A 20,309-nucleotide genomic window follows, 5' to 3' on the forward strand; every position below is an offset into this window, starting at 1 on the left:
TCAACATTGGTCTGTGGTTGACTATGGTGGGACCGGAAGCAGGAGAGGAGGTCATACTGAATTTGGGAGTGGGGCAAAAGGTGAGACCTTTGGGAAGGACTGTTACTTCTGTGGGGCTAAGGTTTTTGAAGGAAAGGTTCGTGACTGTTTGTCGGGTCTGTTCAGGTTCTGGATTCTATGTGGTTGTGGGAGGGAGTTTTGGAGGGTGGGGTAAATGTAGTACATCTGCAGGACACATTTTGTCAGCTGTGAGGTGACACGGGGTAGGTTAGGAGGTTGTAGAGATGGTGGACAGTGGAAGTCAAAGTTGGGAGTAGGAAGTGAGCAGGATGAAGAGTTTCTTGAGGTGGCATTGTGCATGCGGTTGTAGCTAATATTACCAGTTGCTTGCACAGATTCCTGCAAGATGCACACAGGTGGAACCCATACTTATATATGAATTACTTTTTTTTTTTTAAAAAAAATCATGAAGACTTTCTTTTGTAAGTGGGTAATTACTCCAATAATGTTCTCACATATAACATCAATAAATGAAAGTGTGTAAACTTGACTGATTTTTATGCCCGCAAAGTTGTCAGTCATTCATAAGAATTGTAATGACGAAAGTAGCCGTACTTAGACATTTTAGCAGGTATAATTTTGTAATAATCAATATGCACACTCAAGAACATATCACTTTCTACTCTAATTTTATGTATCACATAGCGTTTATAGGAAGTGGGGTACTTTTGACAGCACAGAACTTGATGAGCAGTGTTTTTTCAAGTTTGAAGATGGTCCAGTTTTTGAAAAAAATTAATAACCTCAATAACATTATTTACTATTTTTTCTATTGCTGCTTCTGCGCATCGCATGACAATAATACTTTTATTACACCCAAAAAATGATGATTGTGTTTCCTGATTCAAATAAAATGGTACATCATTAACGTTAAGCAAGAGAACTAAACTGAGCTCACCATCAAACCATGTGGAACATCTATCATGATTTTTCCAATGAAGATGATAATGCATCTCTCTTTGTGTTACTTGAACATTCTAGTGTGACAACAATTTCTTTGTGTTCACTGATATTATTGTATAGTAAATAACTGGACATTGTAGTGTAACGTTCTGCATCTTGTTTCAAGAACTGAGTCATGTACCCTATAAACACACAATATCTGTTTTTAGAATACTTTGAGTGAAACGACAAAATGCTTTTGTAAGTTGCAGAAGACCCTAACTGGTGACATTCTTTCATTGACATTTTTCATTATGTGCTCAGTAGACGTCTAAATAACTGCTTCAATAGAGCAATCCTTTCGAACTCCAGACTGTGATTAATGCAGTAGAAATGTTAAATGTTTCACTTCTTGTGTTGTTAGTCCCAAATTCAATAGTAAACAAGTTGCTGTTCTCTTTTGTTCTACTCAAATCAAACATATATTTGTATAATAGAGGGAAACATTCCACGTGGGAAAAATATATCTAAAAACAAAGATGATGTGACTTACCAAACGAAAGCGCTGGCAGGTCGATAGACACACAAACAAACACAAACATACACACAAAATTCAAGCTTTCACAACAAACTGTTGCCTCATCAGGAAAGAGGGAAGGAGAGGGAAAGACGAAAGGATGTGGGTTTTAAGGGAGAGGGTAAGGAGTCATTCCAATCCCGGGAGCGGAAAGACTTACCTTAGGGGGAAAGAAGGGGTAGCGCGCGCACACACACACACACACACATATACAGACACAAGCAGACATATTTAAAGACCAAATGTGTGTGTATAATTTGTAGCGGAGCAGTTTCTTTGTCAGCAGTTTGGGAGAACAAACAGTTCTTGCTGAGACCATGATAATACTGTAGCAAATAAGCTACAATAAATTTTTGAAATTGCCCTAAGACTGATTGGCTGAATGTGTGCTTGTAACATACTTCATAGAATTCCATTTTTGTTGTGGATTTGTTGTGTTAATATGTAGTCATTCACTGAAATTTCAGGGAATGAATTACGTCCTGAGCTTCACAGGCAGCCCGAAGATAGAGATTTTCAACTTAGTTCACCAGTAAAGCTGTCGGCTGCATTAAGAGGAGAAACTGGTCTATTTCCAGAGAACAAAGAAAATGCTCTACCAAAGTCCACAAACCAAAAAGGAAATGTTGTAGATCCTGCAAACACATCTGTAGTAAGTAGAGATTGTAACTATTTTAATTCTGCAAATTATGTACTGCCTTTTAGACTCACTCTCAAGTGGGCATGTGCATCTGAAGTACAAAATGCTGTGAGGAATAGTAACAAATTTGAAATTGAAGCAGTGCTATTAGATCTGAAAACAGCATATTTTCATTTTATTGATTTGGTTAAATGGTGCACATTCATTATGTGCATTTGTTGTGTGCAGTGGTAAGTTTTGTCTTGAATGACGACATTGAAGTTTGAAATGGTTTTCATTTGCAGAATGAAGACTTTTTTGGGGGACCAATGGGAGAACCCAGAGTATTAGATGATACATGTTGCTCACTGATGTTCTCCAAAACTTTGATATCATCAACACCAAATAGAAAATCGGGAGGTCCTTTGAGTAGTGACAGCAGTGACATCAGGTATATTTGAACACCTTTTACATTTTTTGTGCTGTTAATTTTGTTTGTGGCTTACACATAGTTGCCAAAATAAAACCATACTGAAAGGTTCGATGCAAAATATGTTAGCCTAAATAAGAAACAGGAAAACTGCTCTGTATGGAATGTCCTAGAAACAACTGTTGCTGATATTTTTGCAAGGATTTCGTTGCTTTTTGGAATGCTGAAAACACTTTTGCGGTCAGTTATATTTTGACCACACTATATATACCAAAAAGCCTTACACAAAAAAAGTGTCATGAATAGAAGAAAAGGGGAGAATGAATCAGACCTAACAAGCGCTTCTGTAAGACAGTTATCCATTTGTTGTGTCCACATCATTTTCCCTAAGGAATTGTCCCTTCTGCAACTCCACTGTACTTAAGAAGAAAAATGGCTGGTCACATCTGGTGAGAAACAAGTGTAGCTCTATTTTATGAACAAAGCATAGCTCACACAGAGGCAGGTAATCAGTAATCAAAGTCTCACCTTCAGTGGTTTGAAGTCCACTGGACCGGGTAAAACACACACGCATGCTGTCGTGCTGCAAACACCCCCCCCCCCCTCCCCCCAAGAAAAAACACACACACACACACACACACACACACACACACACAAAATATGAGGGGGAAGCAGTAGTTTGGAGTTTGCCTAACACATAATCAGTTGTCTTTTGCATCTTTCACACTATTATAGTTGCAGTCAGCTCTTTTGTTAGTGATAGACAAATTGACGAGTTGAAATGGGATCACTTGGACTTTTGGAGGTGATCATTTATTGACCTTAATACACCTCCAGAAGAAAGGTTGTAAGTCTCAGTCACACTTTAATTTATTTCAACTGCTAACCGGTTTAGGTTTTATGGCTGTCAGACTTCAGAGGAGAAAAAATAAAATTTGGCACAAATAAGATTTAAAACCTGTTACAGACACATTGAACACAAGTAATTAGCTATTTTAAAAACATCCAGAACTGAGGTGAACAAAACTGGATGCTGTTGAAAAGAATTGCGACGGACAGTTAACAAGCAAATATTTACTGTGCTTAAACAAATATCCGAAAGAGCAGTCGAAAGCAAGATACATGTATTTTCCAGCTACGTATCCTAGTAATTTTACTAAAATGATACTACTCTTTGGAAGAGGGTTCAGGTCTGTTGCCGCCCCCCCCCCCCCAAAAAAAAAGGAATCTCTTATCTTGAAAATATTTGGTTTTAATAAAGTGCTTCAATTGACTTTATTTTCTTCCTTATTGAAGAAACCTAACAGAAAAGAAATTATTTTGAGTTTTTGTTTGGCATTCACTTAAATGTACCTCTTAAGCTGTTCAGGTCTTTTTAGACAATGTGTATTTTAACCTTCAGTGTTACAGCAAATTCTGACGATATTCAGTTTCCACAACAATGGAATGTGCATGTGTCTCTGCTATGACAGGTTCAACTGGACTCAAGTGATAAACTTTTTAGTTTTTATGAGTGAAATATCTAATTTAGAAATTTTTGTAATATGTTTCAAATTTATTCAGCTTTATTACCATAAGAGTTCAGTAAAATGTTCAATAAATACAATTGTAAAAAAAATAAAATACAACTTGGGGTTCATTCGGACCCATCATAGCAGTTCATGCCTTATAAAATTTTCTGCATTGTGAGAGTTTAATGTTGGCTACTTTTTGGTTTTCAATTATTGTAGCATGCGTTGTTGATCTGAAATTGTATGGAAACACTGCATTGTAAAATGTAGTTGTGTCAAAATGGAAAGGTAAAACTTTTGATTTAGATAATCATAGGGATTTAGAGAAAGTTATCAAACAACAAATGGTAGCAACGATGAAGATGAATGTGAAATAATGTTAAAAGTTTAGATTCTGAGAATGAGGATGCTTGAGAGCAAGAAGAGGAAACTCCAGACATAAAAGACTGTGGAAATGACAGTGAGTAAATGACAGAGACAATGAACACAACAATGTTCATTGCCTCTATAGGAAAACTGCATGGTATTGTTGGTTGACCCACCAAACACAACATGACGGACTGAGCGCAGTGTAATTACTATGCCTTCTGGTTTGACCTCTTGATCTTGAGGTATTCAGTTCATCAGCAAAGCTTTCAGTTATTCATTGACAAACATGTGCTACAAATTATTGCAGATTGCGCTAATAAAAAGGCTCAATTTTTTATGATGAATGGTGTGCAAAATACCTGAATAAAAAATAATAAATATAATAGTGTGCTACAGATGCCTATTTAGGCATTCTCATCACAGTGGGAGCCCTAAAAGCTCAAAGGGAGACCGTAGAATTTCTGTGGACTACAAATCCTCTCTACAAGAGAGACCATTTCCTTGCCCCAGTGTCTAGAATTAGATTTCAACAGTTACTATTTATTTGATTTGATGCTAAAAGAAAAACGGTCAAATGAAAAGGAACCGATAAATAAGCAGTACTTACAGTTATTTTTAAACTTTTTGTTGCCCATTGCAAATCCAACTATAATCCTGAAAATGTGACTATATGAACGATTTGTTTCCTCCAGAGGGGCTCAGCATTCATTTGCTGGGTACGGGCTTGGCGACCCCGGGGTTCCTGAGCTGGGGACTGGTAAGTGCCGCCTGTCCTCTGTCACCGTAAGCTCTGGGCATACTTCAGCGACCACCGTGCGGCGCGGCGGTGGAATGTTGTGTGTCTCAGGGAGCGGGGATCTTGGCTTAACCGCCCGGATCGCGAGGATGGAATAAACCTCTATAAACAACCCCTCAATCTCAAGGTGTGTTGCGCGCTGATGAGATGCATGGCTGTTGAGGTGGAACAGTCGTTAGCAGGTAACCTCTGGGGAATATGCCGCACCTCAGTTGTATAAGGCTTACCTAGGCACGCGGGGCTCTGTCTAGGTGGACTTGTAGTTCCCTAGCTGCTCGTGGGACCGAGATGGATCCTTCGAAATCCTCTTTTCTTCCTCCCAGCGGAAAGGGTGGGCCGCTGGAAGGTTCTAACACCCAGTCTCTTAAGAGGGCCCGTGCAGTCAGTCCCCCTGACTCTGGCACTTCTTTGACAAGTCCAGTCTTAGGTAACAGAATGCATTCTGGTGATCCGAATGTGTTTCTCATTGTGAAACTGAAGGAGGGTAGTTTCGAGAAGGTTTCGCCCTTCTATATACAAAAGGGATTGGAGGGAATCTGTGGCTCCTTAAAATTGGTGAAGCGCTTATGTAATGGGACCTTGCTAGTGGAAACTTCCACTTCCCAGCAAGCGACTAAACTTCAGTGTGCTAAATGCCTTGGACAGTATGCCATAGACACTGAACTGCACAGCACCTTGAACTACAGCAAAGGTGTTGTGACGTGCTGGGATCTAGTTGACATTCCCAAGGAAGAACTGCAACGGGAGTGGGCTCCGGCAGGTATTGTTGATGTTCAACATATCATGAGGAGGGTTGATGGCAATCTTGTCCAATCCGACTCCTTTATTCTAACCTTCAGTAGCACGAAACTTCCTGAACATGTGAAAGCTGGCTTTCTTCGCCTTAGTGTGAGGCCTTATTTCCCGACCCCAATGCGCTGTTTCAAATGCCAGCGTTTTGGGCACACCACCTTAGGATGCAAAGGCGACGCGACTTGTGGCAACTGTGGTAAAGCTGCTCATGACGGAGTTGGTTGCTCCTCTCCAGCCAAATGTATCAATTGCTCTGGGAACCACCCTGTTTGGAGTAGGGACTGCCGAATATTTTTAGAGGAACGCAAAGTCCAGGAAATCAAAACCACTAAGCGTATCCCCTATGGTGAGGCCAAGAAGGTCTTTAAGTCGATGCAACCTCCCACATTTGCTACATCTTTTGCCTCCCTGGTTCAGAAGCCTACTCCAAAAGTCGATGCCTCCACGCAGACAGAGGGGGTGAGTGTTGGCACTAATACATGCAGCTGTCAGTGCACTTGCAACGCAGCCAGTGCTTCAGAGCCAGTAGCCCCTATTCGAATGGCAGACAAAGGTACAGTGGCGAACTTGGGCCAGCCCCTGACGCCTCCAACAGCTGAGGATGTTCCGAAGCCCAGTACAGCCATTACCACTCCCACATCAGCTCCCCCAAATCCCACCAAACCGCAGAAAGCTCCCATACAGCAGCAACAGCGGGTCAAATCCTGTAGTAAACCGTCTGACCATGCAGATGTGGTTTTCTGTGAGGCTTCCTCTGACTCTTTCCCAGAGTTGATGGACTCCAATGTATGTGTGGGGCAATCATCTCGCCCCACGCCTGCCCCTCCACCTGCTGCAGTCTCCCCGCCCCGTCGGAGAGACAGGATGAAGGTGCTACCCCCATCATAGATGGCTCCCATACTCCAGTGGAACTTGCAAGGGTTCAGGACGCGCGTGGAGGAACTTCGTCTACTCTCTCAGGGTAGACCACTGTGTGTCTGTCTCCAGGAGACGTATTTCCATCCATCATACTCCCCTGAGATACGAGGCTATACACTCCACAAAAAGGACGACCTGCGTGGAGAGAGAGCTAGAGGAGGCGTAGGTATTTTCATTAGGACGGACTACCACTCCTCGCCTCTCACTTACGACGACTTTACAGGCTGTCGCTGTGTCCGTGCACGTGCGTCATCCATTGACTCCTGTCATCCTGTGCCTACTTGCTCAATGGAGGACAGAGTACTCATTTCTGCACGGCGACTGACTGGGTCATTCTCTGCCATTGATATCTCGCTTTGCTCTCCAGCTCTTGCTGCCAGTGCTCACTGGGAAGTGGTTGCTGACTTGCACGGCAGTGATCATTTCCAAATCTGGATTCACCTGGCAGATGGCGTGGGGCCCAAAAGGAGACCACCACGATGGGTGCTCAGTGGAGCTGACTGGACACTTTACAGCCAGTTGGCCCAATTCGAACACTGTGCGAATGTTGAGGTGTGGGTGGATCATATTACCAAAATGGTCCATCACGTCGCTGCAGCATCCATTCCACAGGCCACCAGAAGATGCCACCTGTGCCTTGGTGGAGTGCCGAATGCCGCTCTGCAATCAGGACCAGACGTGCGGCTCTGCGTCGGTTCAAGTGTCGGCCGACTGCTGAGAATCTTGCAGCCTTTCGGGTGGCGAGGGCAGGATGTCGCCGCATTATTCGTGAGAGCAAGAAGAGGTCGTGGCAAACGTTCCTGAACACCATTAATCGTTCCACCAAAAGTTCCATTGTGTGGGAGACCATCAGGAGAATTTCTGGCAGAGGAGGGAGGTGCCCCATAGCTGCTGTAATGACTAACGGCACTCTCCACACGGATACGCGAGACATTGCCCAGACTTTGGCAGCGTATTTTGCCACAGTTACTGCAACACCCAGTCAGGATCCAGGTTTCCAGCGCCATAGAACGGTTGCTGAGAGATGTAGTCTGAACTTCCAGTCCACCTCTCATGAAGTTTACAACTGCCCATTCTCTATGTGGAAGCTGGATTCTGCATTGTCTGGAGCTCGTGACACATCCCCTGGTCCCGACAGGATCCATTACAGTATGCTATGGTGCCTCACAATGCGCAACAAAGAACTCCTCCTCACACTTTTTAATGCCATTTGGGCATCGGGTCACTTTCCTGACACGTGGCGTGAGGCAGTTTTAATCCCTTTTTTAAAACCTGGGAAAGACCGCACGAGCCCAAGTAGCTACTGTAGTATTGCCCTCACTAGTTGCATAGGGAAGACCTTGGAGCGGATGGTCAACCGCCGCCTTGTCTGGATGTTAGAATCCCGGCAACTCCTTAGTCGCTTTCAGTGTGGGTTCAGGAGGTTTCGTTCCACATTCGATAACCTTGCCCTCCTGGAGGCGGCTATACAACAAGCTTTCCTCTGCCGTCATCACCTTCTAGGTGTATTTTTCGACACCGAGAAGGCCTACAATACCACTTGGAGGCGTCTCATCCTGGAGCAGCTTCACGAATGGGGTTTTCGTGGTTGTCTTCCTCTTTTTATTCAGTCTTTCCTCTTGCCACGATATTTTCGATACCGAATTGGTGACGTACTGTCTGATCGCTTTGAGCAGGAGAATGGTGTCCCTCAGGGTAGCGTTTTAAGTGTGACTCTCTTTGCCATCGCTATTAATAGCATTACGTCCATAGTGAAAAGTCCTGTCCAGTGTTCTTTGTTTGTGGATGATTTCTCTTTGTTCTGCTCTTCTTCAAGCCTTGCAACGACAACTCGTCAGTTGCAACTTACGATTAGGCGTTTGGATGACTAGGCGCAGAAGAGTGGATTTAAGTTTTCCACCGAGAAGTCTGTATGTGTTCTTTCTAACCGTTCTCGTTCGATTTTAACCTTTCCTGAGTTGCGGTTGAGGGACACTATTCTTACTTTTAAAGACACGGTGAGATTTCTGGGGCTCATTTTTGACTTGAGGCTCACGTGGTTACTTCATCTTAAAGACCTGAAACGGCGGTCGCTTCAGGCTTTAAGTATTTTAAAATGTCTTAGCCACAGTACATGGGGAGCTGACAGGACTTGTCTGCTCCAGTTTTACAGGGCGTTTGTGCGATCTCGGCTCGATTATGGGTGCACGGTGTATGGGTCTGCGAGGCCTTCTTACTTAAGGGTTTTGGACGTTGTCCACCATGAAGGGCTTTGGTTGGCCACTGGGGCATTCCGAACTAGCCCCATACCAAGCCTCTGTGCAGAGGCCGGTGAACCGCCACTTCATATGCGGCGACGGCTACTTACAGTGCGCCAGGCGTATAAAACTTTGTCCACACCATACACCCCTGCATACCATACCGTTGCTCAGCCTCCTCTGGCACGATTGTTTCATAACCGGCAGCGTGTGACGCAGCCCTATGGGATTCACGCACAGGATTGCCTTGGTGTGATGTCTATGGCTGGTCTTCGTGTTTTACGTCACGGTTGGAGCAGATCTCCACCTGGGCTCCTCCGGAGACCCAAACTTATTTTAGATTTGACTAATTTTAAGAAAGATGGCACACCAGATTTTACGTTCCAATCTCTGTTTTTTAACATTTTAGATGTGCATCACGGTTTCACTGTTGTTTATACTGATGGCTCCAAACAGGAGACTTTTCTTGGCTGTTCTGTGGTGTTCCCTGATCATGTTACCCGGATTCGCCTCCCTGCTGAATATACCGTTTTCGCAGCGGAGCTCCACGCGATCCTGAAGGCACTGGAGCAGATGCATCGTGTTCGGGGCGATCGATTTCTTCTCTGCTCCGATTCTCTTAGTGCCTTACAATCACTGCAGAACCTATATCCGACTGAGGAGATGGTCCAGCTGATACATGACCAACTGTACTTGCTCCAACAGCGGGGTAAAGAGGTATCCTTCTGCTGGGTGCCTGGTCATGTCGGCATATGGGGCAATGAACAGGCTGATCGGGCTGCCAAGGAGGCCTGCAGGGAGCAGGATGTGGTCCAGTGTCCTATACCCTTGCAGTCAGTCATCGCTGCACTCCACAGGAAGTGCATGGAGTTGTGGGAGGACGAATGGCTGGCGGTGACGGCCAATAAACTGCGGTCGGTCAAGTCAACCACTCGGCCGTGGCGTTCCTCCTGCCGGTTGCTCAGGCGGGAAGAGGTGGCCCTCACACGTCTTCGGATTGGGCACTGTCCTCTGACGCATAGCTATTTATTACAGCGGGAGGATCCTCCATTTTGTGATGCTTGTGGTGTGCCCATCTCTGTCCGGCACATTTTAACAGACTGCATTTTATACCGTGATGCAAGGGCAGAAGCAAAAGTTGATGGGGATCTCCCTTGTGTTTTAGCTTACGATGAGGCGTGTGTGTCTAGGGTTTTTAAGTTTTGTGATGTGTCTGGACTCTGGCCTAAACTTTTAGGCTGGAGGTTTTAGTGTGTTGCAGAGTGGCTGACTCCTCCCTTTTTTCCTTGCGGTCAGCCAGCCACTTCCATCTGCTACATTGTTTTAGCTCCCTCTACCATTTTCTTCCTGTGTTGTCCATGTTTTACTGTTGACACCTTGCTTCATCCCACGCTTCGGTGTGGATGAGCACATATTTTTCAACGATTGTTACCCGTGTTTTATGTTCCGTATTATATTCCTGTTCTGGGATTTTTCTTGACACCCATCTCCCTATGTTACTGAACGGGCGCTGAAGACCTTGCTGTCGTGCGCCCAAAAAACCCCTCTACTACTACTACTACTGTTTCCTTCAGAGGACGCTGTTCCTTTAGAGCATATACCATAAATTATTTATTTGTTCTGAATAGAACATAAGATAATTATGTTCAGTTAGTTACAGTTTTCTGCCTGGGGTCCACTTGGGCTTCTATCAGTGGTTTAAGGAGGTACAAAAGCATAGGATAAAGCAAGAGTTTTATATATGTCGTATAATGAGTGTGCTGAAAGTTTATATGATGTATACAAATGACACCCAATTTTCAGAACTGCAATGTCACAAGAAACATTCAAAAAGATATCAAGGGTTATTTGATTTTATGACTGTGGGACAAGACTACAAGAAGGAGAACAAGACAAGTTGCACCTCTAAGGGATTTTTGGGAGAAATGGGTAGACGTATTACCTAAATTATATATTCCCAGTATGTTTATTACTGTACATGAGTAACTTGTTGCATTCGGGGGAAACTGCTCTTTCCACCCATATGTGCCTAGTAAACCAGCAACGTATGGCTCACATTTTGGGTACTTTGTTACAGTGAAACAAGTAATGTATGGAATATTCAGGCTTAAACCAGGAAACATGGTAGCACCCCTGAAAAGAACCAAGGGGTAGGTTGCAACTGATGTGTATTATGGCTTGACTGGGGAGAATATTATCTGTGACAACTTTTTCACCCTCTGCACACCAGGATAAATGCTGATGAAGAGACAGATCACAAAGTTTGGATCTGCATGAAAAAACAGGCATTCTATCCCACCAAAACTATTGCGGACAAGGACTCCTATTTAAACATAACATTTGCTTTCGCAAAGGACAGAACACTCTGCATCACAGTGCGAGTCATTGATGGCACCAGGAGGAGGCTTCAAATAGCTGTGGAAATACTAGTCATGATAATGATGATGATGATTTGTACAGTAAAGAGACACACACAGAGAGTATATTGTTGTGTTCTCAGATACCATTGACATATCTGCTTATAACTGTTAGGTGCTATGCAAGGCAACTTACCTCCAAAGGGAAAGCAAACACCCAACAATAAAGAAAACTATTCCTAGAAACTCTTGGTGAGCAGCTAATTGATACGGAAAGGAGGAAACGAGTACATATTCCAAGAGGAAATGACAACATTGAAAAAAATGATCCTTGGAGTGAAAAGTGAGGCAGATGTCATCTATGTGGAGAAACTGATAAAAAAAGTGAAGTAAAGTGTGTTAAGTGTAAAAAAACTTCACTTGCAAGTCACATTGTACATACATATGTAAAAACAGTTAGTAAAAGTTAAGCATAGGCTAGTAAAATCAACAGACACACAATTTTAATATTAGATCGTTGTATTGTTTTTATGTTCTTTTATTTAATTTAAATGATTAATGCAGTAAACCATGTAAACTATAACTTTGATGTCAATATACAAATGTGTAAGAGTATATGTACCCAAAACAAACAAACAAATTGGATCATTTTTTTACCCAAACATCTTGAGAGCATGTGCAAAATAAACACTGTAATTGAGTTCACTGTAAGAAAATATTGAGCAATGGTAAATTTCTAAACATAATGAAGGAGTGTGGTTTAATTACATGGAAAAAGAAGCTGACTTAGAAGTAGTAGCAATAATCTAAAATGTCCCTGAAGTACAAAATGTTATAAATAAAATGCGTACAGAAGGAACGTATATAAGCTCAGGAAGTGGCTATCAAAGATGGTCAGCAATTGTCATTTTATTATTTGTCATAAATATGCGGAAATATTTAGGCCAGCTGCAATTTATAAAATTCTTGCAATATTATTAACAAAAAAGAAAAAAAAAAAAATAATCTTATTGTGCTGGAAGAAACTACTGACCATTAAAATTGCTACACCACGAAGATGACATGCTACAGACGCAAAATTTAACCGACAGGAAGAAGATGCTGTGATATGCAAATGATTAGCTTTTTCAGAGCATTCACACAAGGTTGGCACGAGTGGCGACACCTACAACGTGCTAACATGAGGAGTTTCCAACTGATTTCTCATAAACAAATAGCAGTTGACCGGTGTTGCCTGGTGAAATGTTTTTGTGATGCCTAATGTAAGGAGGAGAAATGTGTACCATCACGTTTCCAACTTTGATAAAGGTTGGATTGTAGCCTATCGCGATTGCGGTTTATCGTATCGCGACATTGCTGCTCGCGTTGGTCGAGACTCAGTGACTGTTAGCAGAATATGGAATCGGTGGGTTCAGGAGGGTAATACGGAACGCTGTGCTGGATCCCAATGGTGTCGTATCACTAGCAGTCGAGATGATAGGCATCTTATCTGCATAGCTGTAACGGATCGTGCAGCCACGTCTCGATCCCTGAGCCAACAGATAGGGACGTTTGCAAGACAACAACCATCTGCATGAACAGTTCGACGACGTTTGCAGCAGCGTGGACTATCAGCTCGGAGACCATGGCTGCGGTTACCCAGGCAGGAGCGCCTGCGATGGTGTACTCGACGACGAACCTGGGTGCATGAATGGCAAAACGTGTTTTTTTTTTTTTTTTAAAAAAAAATCCAGCATCATGATGGTCGCATCCGTATTTGGTGACATCGCGGTGAACACACATTGGAAGTGTGTATTCATCATTGCCATACTGGCGTATCACCTGGCGTGATGGTATGGGGTGCCATTGGTGACAGGTCTCGGTCACCTCTTGTTCGCATTGATGGCACTTTGAACAGTGGACATTACATTTCAGATGTGTTACGACCTGTGGCTATACCCTTCATTCGATCCCTGCGAAACCCTAGATTTCAGCAGGATAATGCACGACCGCATGTTGTAGGTCCTGTACGGGCCTTTCTGGATACAGAAAATGTTCGACTGCTGCCCTGGCCAGCACATTCTCCACATCTCTCACCAATTGAAAACGTCTGGTCAATGGTGGCCGAGCAACTGGCTCGTCACAATATGCCTGTCACTACTCTTCATGAACTGTGGTATCGTGTTGAAGCTGCATGGACAGCTGTACCTGTACACACCATCCAAGCTGTGTTTGACTCAATGCCCAGGCGTATCAAGGCCGTTGTTATGGCCAAATGTGGTTGTTCTGGGTACTGATTTCTCAGGATCTATGCACCTAAATTGCGTAAAAATATAATCACACGTCAGTTCTAGTATATTATATTTGTTCAATGAATATCCATTCATCATCTGCATTTCTTCTTGATGTAGTAATTTTAATGGCCAGTAGAGTGTGTGTGTGTGTGTGTGTGTGTGTGTGTGTGTGTGTGTATTTAAATATTTGCTGTATTGGAATACATTTTGGTGATGTCTAGTTACAGTATGGTTCCCTTCATTAGCCTCTGTCCTTATTTTGTGAACTGTTGTAGAGGCAATGACATGTACATAGCCCACTGATATCAACACAAGCTGGTGCTTCATAGCACTGTGCAAACTGGTGGACTGTCTGCACCACTGCTCATTTTTCTTGCTACCACATTCGGAGCACACTGAATGCTGATAATACAGAAATTTACCATTGCACAATGTTTTCTTGCATTTGTGATTGCTTTAATCAAATGATTTGTCCTAAGTAGCAAATGGATCTAATTTTTTTGCTGCACTTTCTGGCATTTTCTTGCTCTTTAAAAATATTTGCTTGTAAAAAGCATGGCACCATTCAGTCCACCAGAACCACTGGCACAAAAAATTGTATCTTTTATCCGTTATTTAAGTATTATGTATCTAGTTAATCAACGAAAGCTGTGACGGTGCTGTCCATGCGATGCAGCTGTTTTTGCTTACTTGTTTTCCATTCATATGTTATGGTTTCATGTTTCCCAAATTCTGTTTTTATTTCCCTCTTGCAGTGCTGATGATGATGGCTGTAAAGCACATTCAGAAAAAAATAACTGAAAGTATGACAAAGACTCTGAATTATTCAGTTTATTTAAAGTTGTTTGTGTTTCATTGTTTAAAAGATATTTTATTTATTTTGTTCAAGTTCCAGTGTCTTGTAAGAAGCTGAAAGAGAGAGGGGGCAGTTGGAAATTTCTTCTTTGTTTTCACATATCAGAAATAATTCACAAAATTCTTTGTTGAAGTAAATGCATCCAGTTTACGCAATTAACAAATACAAGCAGTGGATATGTGACACATACCATTACACCACTTCTGTTTTTTTTTTATTCATAATATGTAAATGGAGATACCAAAATCTAACCCACAAATGTGTGAGAATTTTTGTGAAAGTTGGAATATATGTGAAATTCTTACATTCTTCCTAACTACAAGCCAAAGCTTTTAATATCAGTGTTCAAATAATAGCAAGAAGTACATATTAAATATACCCCCAGCATCAGAAGTTAACAGTTTCAAGTGACTACTTTCGTAATACTGTTGTCATTATACTTTGTTGATAGGAAATTGTGCAGATCATACAAGTTATTTCCCATCAGAAAAATTTTAAGGTTTTGTGGAGGAAGACAGAGTAGGAGGAATTATGCAGAAAATTAATGTGCAAACATTTACAGGGGCTGTACTACGTCTTGTGAGACCATTCTGGTCAAGTTGGTGCAGTGGTTGACACATACTAAGATACAGGTAAAAAAAGAATTCAATCCTTGTTGATCCATCCAGTTTCAGGCTTCCTTGAAGCATTTAGGGTGAATGATTGGAGTGTTGTATCAGAGCCATGGTTGACATGTTACTTTTCCTTCTCTAACCGCAGAACTATTCTGTCTTTATTTGCATTCTTCTCTTTCCTGCGAATAAATGCCTGAATTAACTCACTCCTTATCACTCACAAGGGCACTAGTGAGCATGTTGTCTCATTTATTATGTTTAATTTCAAGCTATTCAGTAGGACATTTACGTTCTCGGTATTTTGCCAGTTGTTAAGTTTGTTGTTGTTTTTTAGACTATGTGATAACTATTGAGAATAATAATGTTCACTTTTCAAATTTATCGCACAAATTACTTCAGTTGCTGTTACTTTATATTGACATTTTTTACAGTCCTCCCGATAGTCAAGAATTTAAAATACCAGGAAGATGCACACCTTTACAAGCTGAGAGATTTCCTATTATGCCACGGCCAGACGCTTTAAGTGTAATTATGGAAAGTTCAAAAGAGAACAAGTCACAAAGTTCATCGGGAAATAATTCTGGCGGGAGAGCAACACATCACACTGCATTCAGTTTAGTGTCACCTCAAACAGAAAATACACATTCTGCACTGGAGATGCAACCAACATGTGAAGCACATGCTGTAATAATGGTGAGATCACTACCACCACATGATGAAGGCGATTCTTCCATATAAAGATGTCTGCACTTGAATATTCCTGAAAGGTGACTATATGTTGTTTGAATGCTGATGACTGTTGTATTTGTGGAACAGAACTAACAATTTTGAATTATGATTCCAAAGAGAGAAGCTCAACACAGCACTGTTACAATATAGGACTGAAATAAAAGGGATCAAACAAAGCTTCTGAGCTGCCTGTAAATGCCAGATGCTTTTGCAATTAGCACTGCTCCAGTTATTTAACACACAACATATTTGGCTTGCATTAATTATTGAATTTTATAAAATTCATTATATCAGTGTATTTTAATAGGTGCTCTTGCAAACCTGTCTTTATTTGCATTGCTTCACTAATTAAAGTGCTTCATTAGTTTAACTGTGTCAGTAATAACATCATTTATTGCATATTAACAGTTTGAATTAACCTTACCTGTTACAAGAGTTTAAGCCCTTTGACTTTTTAAAGCTGTATTCATGGTTTGTTATTAATAATGAAATCTGGTACTCTGCCTATCGCTATTACATACAATATGAAATACTTAAATAAAATTTAAAATACTGTGTGTTCTTGCTATTCTAACCATTCCCATATTGACATTATTGAATATTTATATTAAAATACTTGACACCTGCACACCATAACAGATGAAGCTTCTTCCTTTCAGTAGAATTCCTGTTTTCCAAATTACAGGCAAGGAAAATGACAAGCTCAGATGCATTTAAAGTAAAGAATTCTCCTCCCTTGTTCCATGTACAACAAAACTCTCGTGCGCTTGGATGTGCTGCAATTAAAGAAACCAACGATGGCAGACATTTGTTGTTCTGAGCTATGGTAGTGACAGTCTTCACTTCGTGTTTGCAGTTGTGCATCAAAGGGATCCTTTTGACCAAAACCTTTGCCTAATAAACTTGATGACAGGGCAGTCAGTACATTTCATCAAGTTGGATCCTTTGTCAACTGCATTGTGTGATAAGTCAAAAGTAAAAGATAACAGAAATGTACAGCTCACATCATACAGTAATTGGCAAAAAGTTATAGCCTTAGATAAAATAAAGAAAATTACATAATACACAGTTGTACTTCTAATTAAATGTTTTCAGCATGCCTCCCCCTTTTGTTTTTTGTGCCATACACACGTTACCACAGTTACAAAGACAGCATCAGCGAAGATTTATACATGCATGCATACATACGTGCAGACTACGTTCAAGCAGGAATGGCAATCACTTCTCTCTTTCAGAACAGTAAGCATGTTTGGTCACATTTAAGAATTCCATTTTTAGAAGATGGGAAAATTTGTAGCTTAAAAATACTTTATTTAAAACTGGACAGTTTGGAGTTGTCATGCTATCGGGTAATTTTTTTATAAACTTTGCTAATTTTGTAACTGTCAGGTTTTAGAAACTTCTTTGACATTAATTCTATTTGTGGAGATGCTACTTAATCAGTCTTTCACAACTGATTCAATCATACCAAGACAATTTAATCTTCATTCATTGTACTTACCCATACCACTAGCAACATGATTTGATGTCAGTAACAGTTAAATCTCAGAGGTAAAATATCTGCCTAATGCATCTGTCACGAAATGCTGTAGATCTCGTCACAAACAAGTGTGCATAAACTTAACTTTTTTGTTACAGACTACTTACCATCAATGTCATTAAAAAACCAAAATGCATTCCAGTGGGAGGTTCTGTAGCATTTTGAAGGCATACTTATTCCACTTGAATATGGATTAAAGTAAATGCTGGTATCAGTGTTACATGATTTTAGTTCATGTATGGCATTCTTCACTCTAGACAGAAAATTTAAAGTTTGTGTTTGAAATCATTTAGATTACAAGTGCATAAAGTAACATGCTGTTGCCTGAAATTTCAATTTATAATCCAAAACACAAATTTTGAAAGATGATCTGTGTTTATTAGTAGTTATCAACTCACGAAGGCACTTCCCCAGACTGTTGTTTGATTTTGTTTGATGTATTCGGTAAAATACGATTCATATAAATTATACTTATTTATATAAATTATACTTGTTTATAAGAATATTACGAAAAGGACAGAGTGTTACTCACCATATAGAGGAGATGTTGAGTCGCGGGCAGGCACAACAAATAGATTGCTACACACCTTTGCTTTTGGCCAAAGGGTATTCCTGTAAAGTAGAAAATCACACACACACACACACACACACACACACACACACACACACACACACACACACACTATATGTAACAACTGGAAACACTGAGGTGTATTTCACATTTTTTGGAATGAGTTTTCTGCTTCCAGCTCACTTTTAAAAATTTATGTTCAAACTGTCTTTTTGTGCATAACACTTTCCAAGTTTCCTTCATCACCCAGAGCACCCTATCATAAGCAGATACATATCAAAACACATGTGTTAGGGTGAATATTAACACTAAATATTTAGTGCACTGTGGAATGTATAGGCCAGATGGAAACATTTGTGGTGCACATTTTCCCACTAGCTGGCTTCATATGTGAACTACACCATGGTGTATGCGAATAATTTGTTTGCCAATACCTTTTCAATTCTTTAAAAATCTGGCTTCAGTTTCATGTGACAGTTTAATATGCCTGGAAGCTCTGCTGCAGTGTGTGTTTCATCTTTGAATGTATATTTTGCTTTTTAAAAATGTTGCCTTACAAAGACATGAAATGATGTGCATGAAAAATTCTGTGTTTGAATTATGTTAATAAATAATATCACAGAAAAAGTTAACTCTGAAAACAGTTATGCATTTAAATAATCGGAATATTTGAAACAGTGTTAGTGTATCTTGTGTACTCAAATTAATTGAATTTAACAGAGATATATTGTTTCTAGATGCAGAACACAGTGACCACGCTCTATAAAAATCATGAAAATTTACAGCCTGTGGTCAGGATTGCTTTTTAGCTCAAACTGTTGAATAAGTGTAATGCTGAAAAAGTTCTCTCAATCTGTATATTATTTAAAAGAGAAATTTGTCTATTTTTATTATATTATTTATTGTATGTGTATATTAAACTTGTATGCAAAGGAATAATGTGAAATAAATTTTGTACTATACCTGTGTGATTTATTTGGAAGTAGAAATGTATGCCCCTCTGTTAAAGATCTGTGCATTATCAAAGAATAATCTGTTACCGGTTGTGACTATAATAGTTTGTTGGTCTCTCAGTACTAAAGCAGTATTTCCTCTGGTTATGATTTCGGAAAACATGACCATTAATTCAACAATATGGGCTACAATGCAGGCCCTCAACCTAGACGTAGTAACTTCTTAGTTACATTGCAAATATGCGAAATAATTGTAGGAAAGTTGAAATTCACTGTTGAATATGTCATAAATAGATACTGATAAAAATGCTTGCATCAGCAGTAAAGTCATGTTAATAAATTCTGTCAGTCAGCTGTCAAAGCTTGGCTGTGTTGTTACACAAAACCAAACCGCTCACATTTTCTGTACAGCAACAAATAATGACGACTCAGTTTCTCTCATTTGGCATTAGCTTCACTCTTTCAGTATTATTGTGCTATAGTTCTGATTTGTGCATGCCACAGTGGAGCACAGTGTGTCTATAATATGTTAAGGCCAAGGTGGTGTTCACAAGGACTTAGTAATAAATTTAAATTAACTGAACTGTTTTAATCAGATCTTATTGTTTTACTTACAGGGAAGCAACTTAAATAAATGTTTTAAATAGGTATAACGTAAGATACACACTGAAAAATACTGTGCTCTCAAAACACTGCACATTCAGCTTTCTCTTAAATTTCCAACAGAAGACTTCTAGCACTACTTCTGCTGTAAATTGGCTGTTGTTGTTGTTGATGTGCACCAAAGCTAAGCCATTTCTTTCTACTATACTACTGAACATGGTGGCACAGATGTTAGCACACTGGACTCTCATTCAGGAGCATGGTGGTTCAGACCTGTGTCTGGCCATCCTGATTTAGGCTTTCCATGATTTCCCTAAATGACTTCCGGCAAATGCCATGATGGTTGCTGCAAAAAAAACATGGCCAACTTCCTTCCTCATCCTTCCCTCCTCCGATGGGACTGATAACCTCACTGTTTGATCCCCTCCCCCAAATCAACCAACCAAACCCTCTGTGCTAATAGTCAGGGGCAGAATCGATAGGAGCTGAAGGAGGCTGCGATGATTGGAACACAAGATGAACTTCTATGGCCTTCTGCTGGTGAGGTTGGCTTGTGGTCTTCTAACCTCATCCATTCTTGTTAAACCATACATTAACCTCCCTTCAATCACATGCTGGAAGT

General features: G+C 40.7%; 1 protein-coding gene across 3 annotated transcripts in view; it reads left to right on the plus strand.

The window, feature by feature from the left end:
• Nucleotides 1-19,093, plus strand: part of LOC124798379 — a 172,605-nt gene extending 153,512 nt beyond the window's left edge. The window contains exons 10-13 of one of the 3 annotated variants that reach the window (XM_047261751.1): nucleotides 1,987-2,171; nucleotides 2,444-2,589; nucleotides 15,723-16,058; nucleotides 18,869-19,093. In XM_047261751.1, coding sequence (XP_047117707.1) covers nucleotides 1,987-2,171; nucleotides 2,444-2,589; nucleotides 15,723-16,029 — 638 coding nt within the window. In that variant the 3' untranslated portion in view covers nucleotides 16,030-16,058; nucleotides 18,869-19,093. The remainder of the gene's footprint in view (nucleotides 1-1,986; nucleotides 2,172-2,443; nucleotides 2,590-15,722; nucleotides 16,059-18,868) is intronic. The other 2 variants (XM_047261750.1, XM_047261752.1) reach the window with 2 other exon arrangements.
• Nucleotides 19,094-20,309: the final 1,216 nt, after the last annotated feature.

This window comes from Schistocerca piceifrons, chromosome 5 (genome assembly GCF_021461385.2).
Source record: "Schistocerca piceifrons isolate TAMUIC-IGC-003096 chromosome 5, iqSchPice1.1, whole genome shotgun sequence".
NCBI lineage: Eukaryota > Metazoa > Arthropoda > Insecta > Orthoptera > Acrididae > Schistocerca > Schistocerca piceifrons.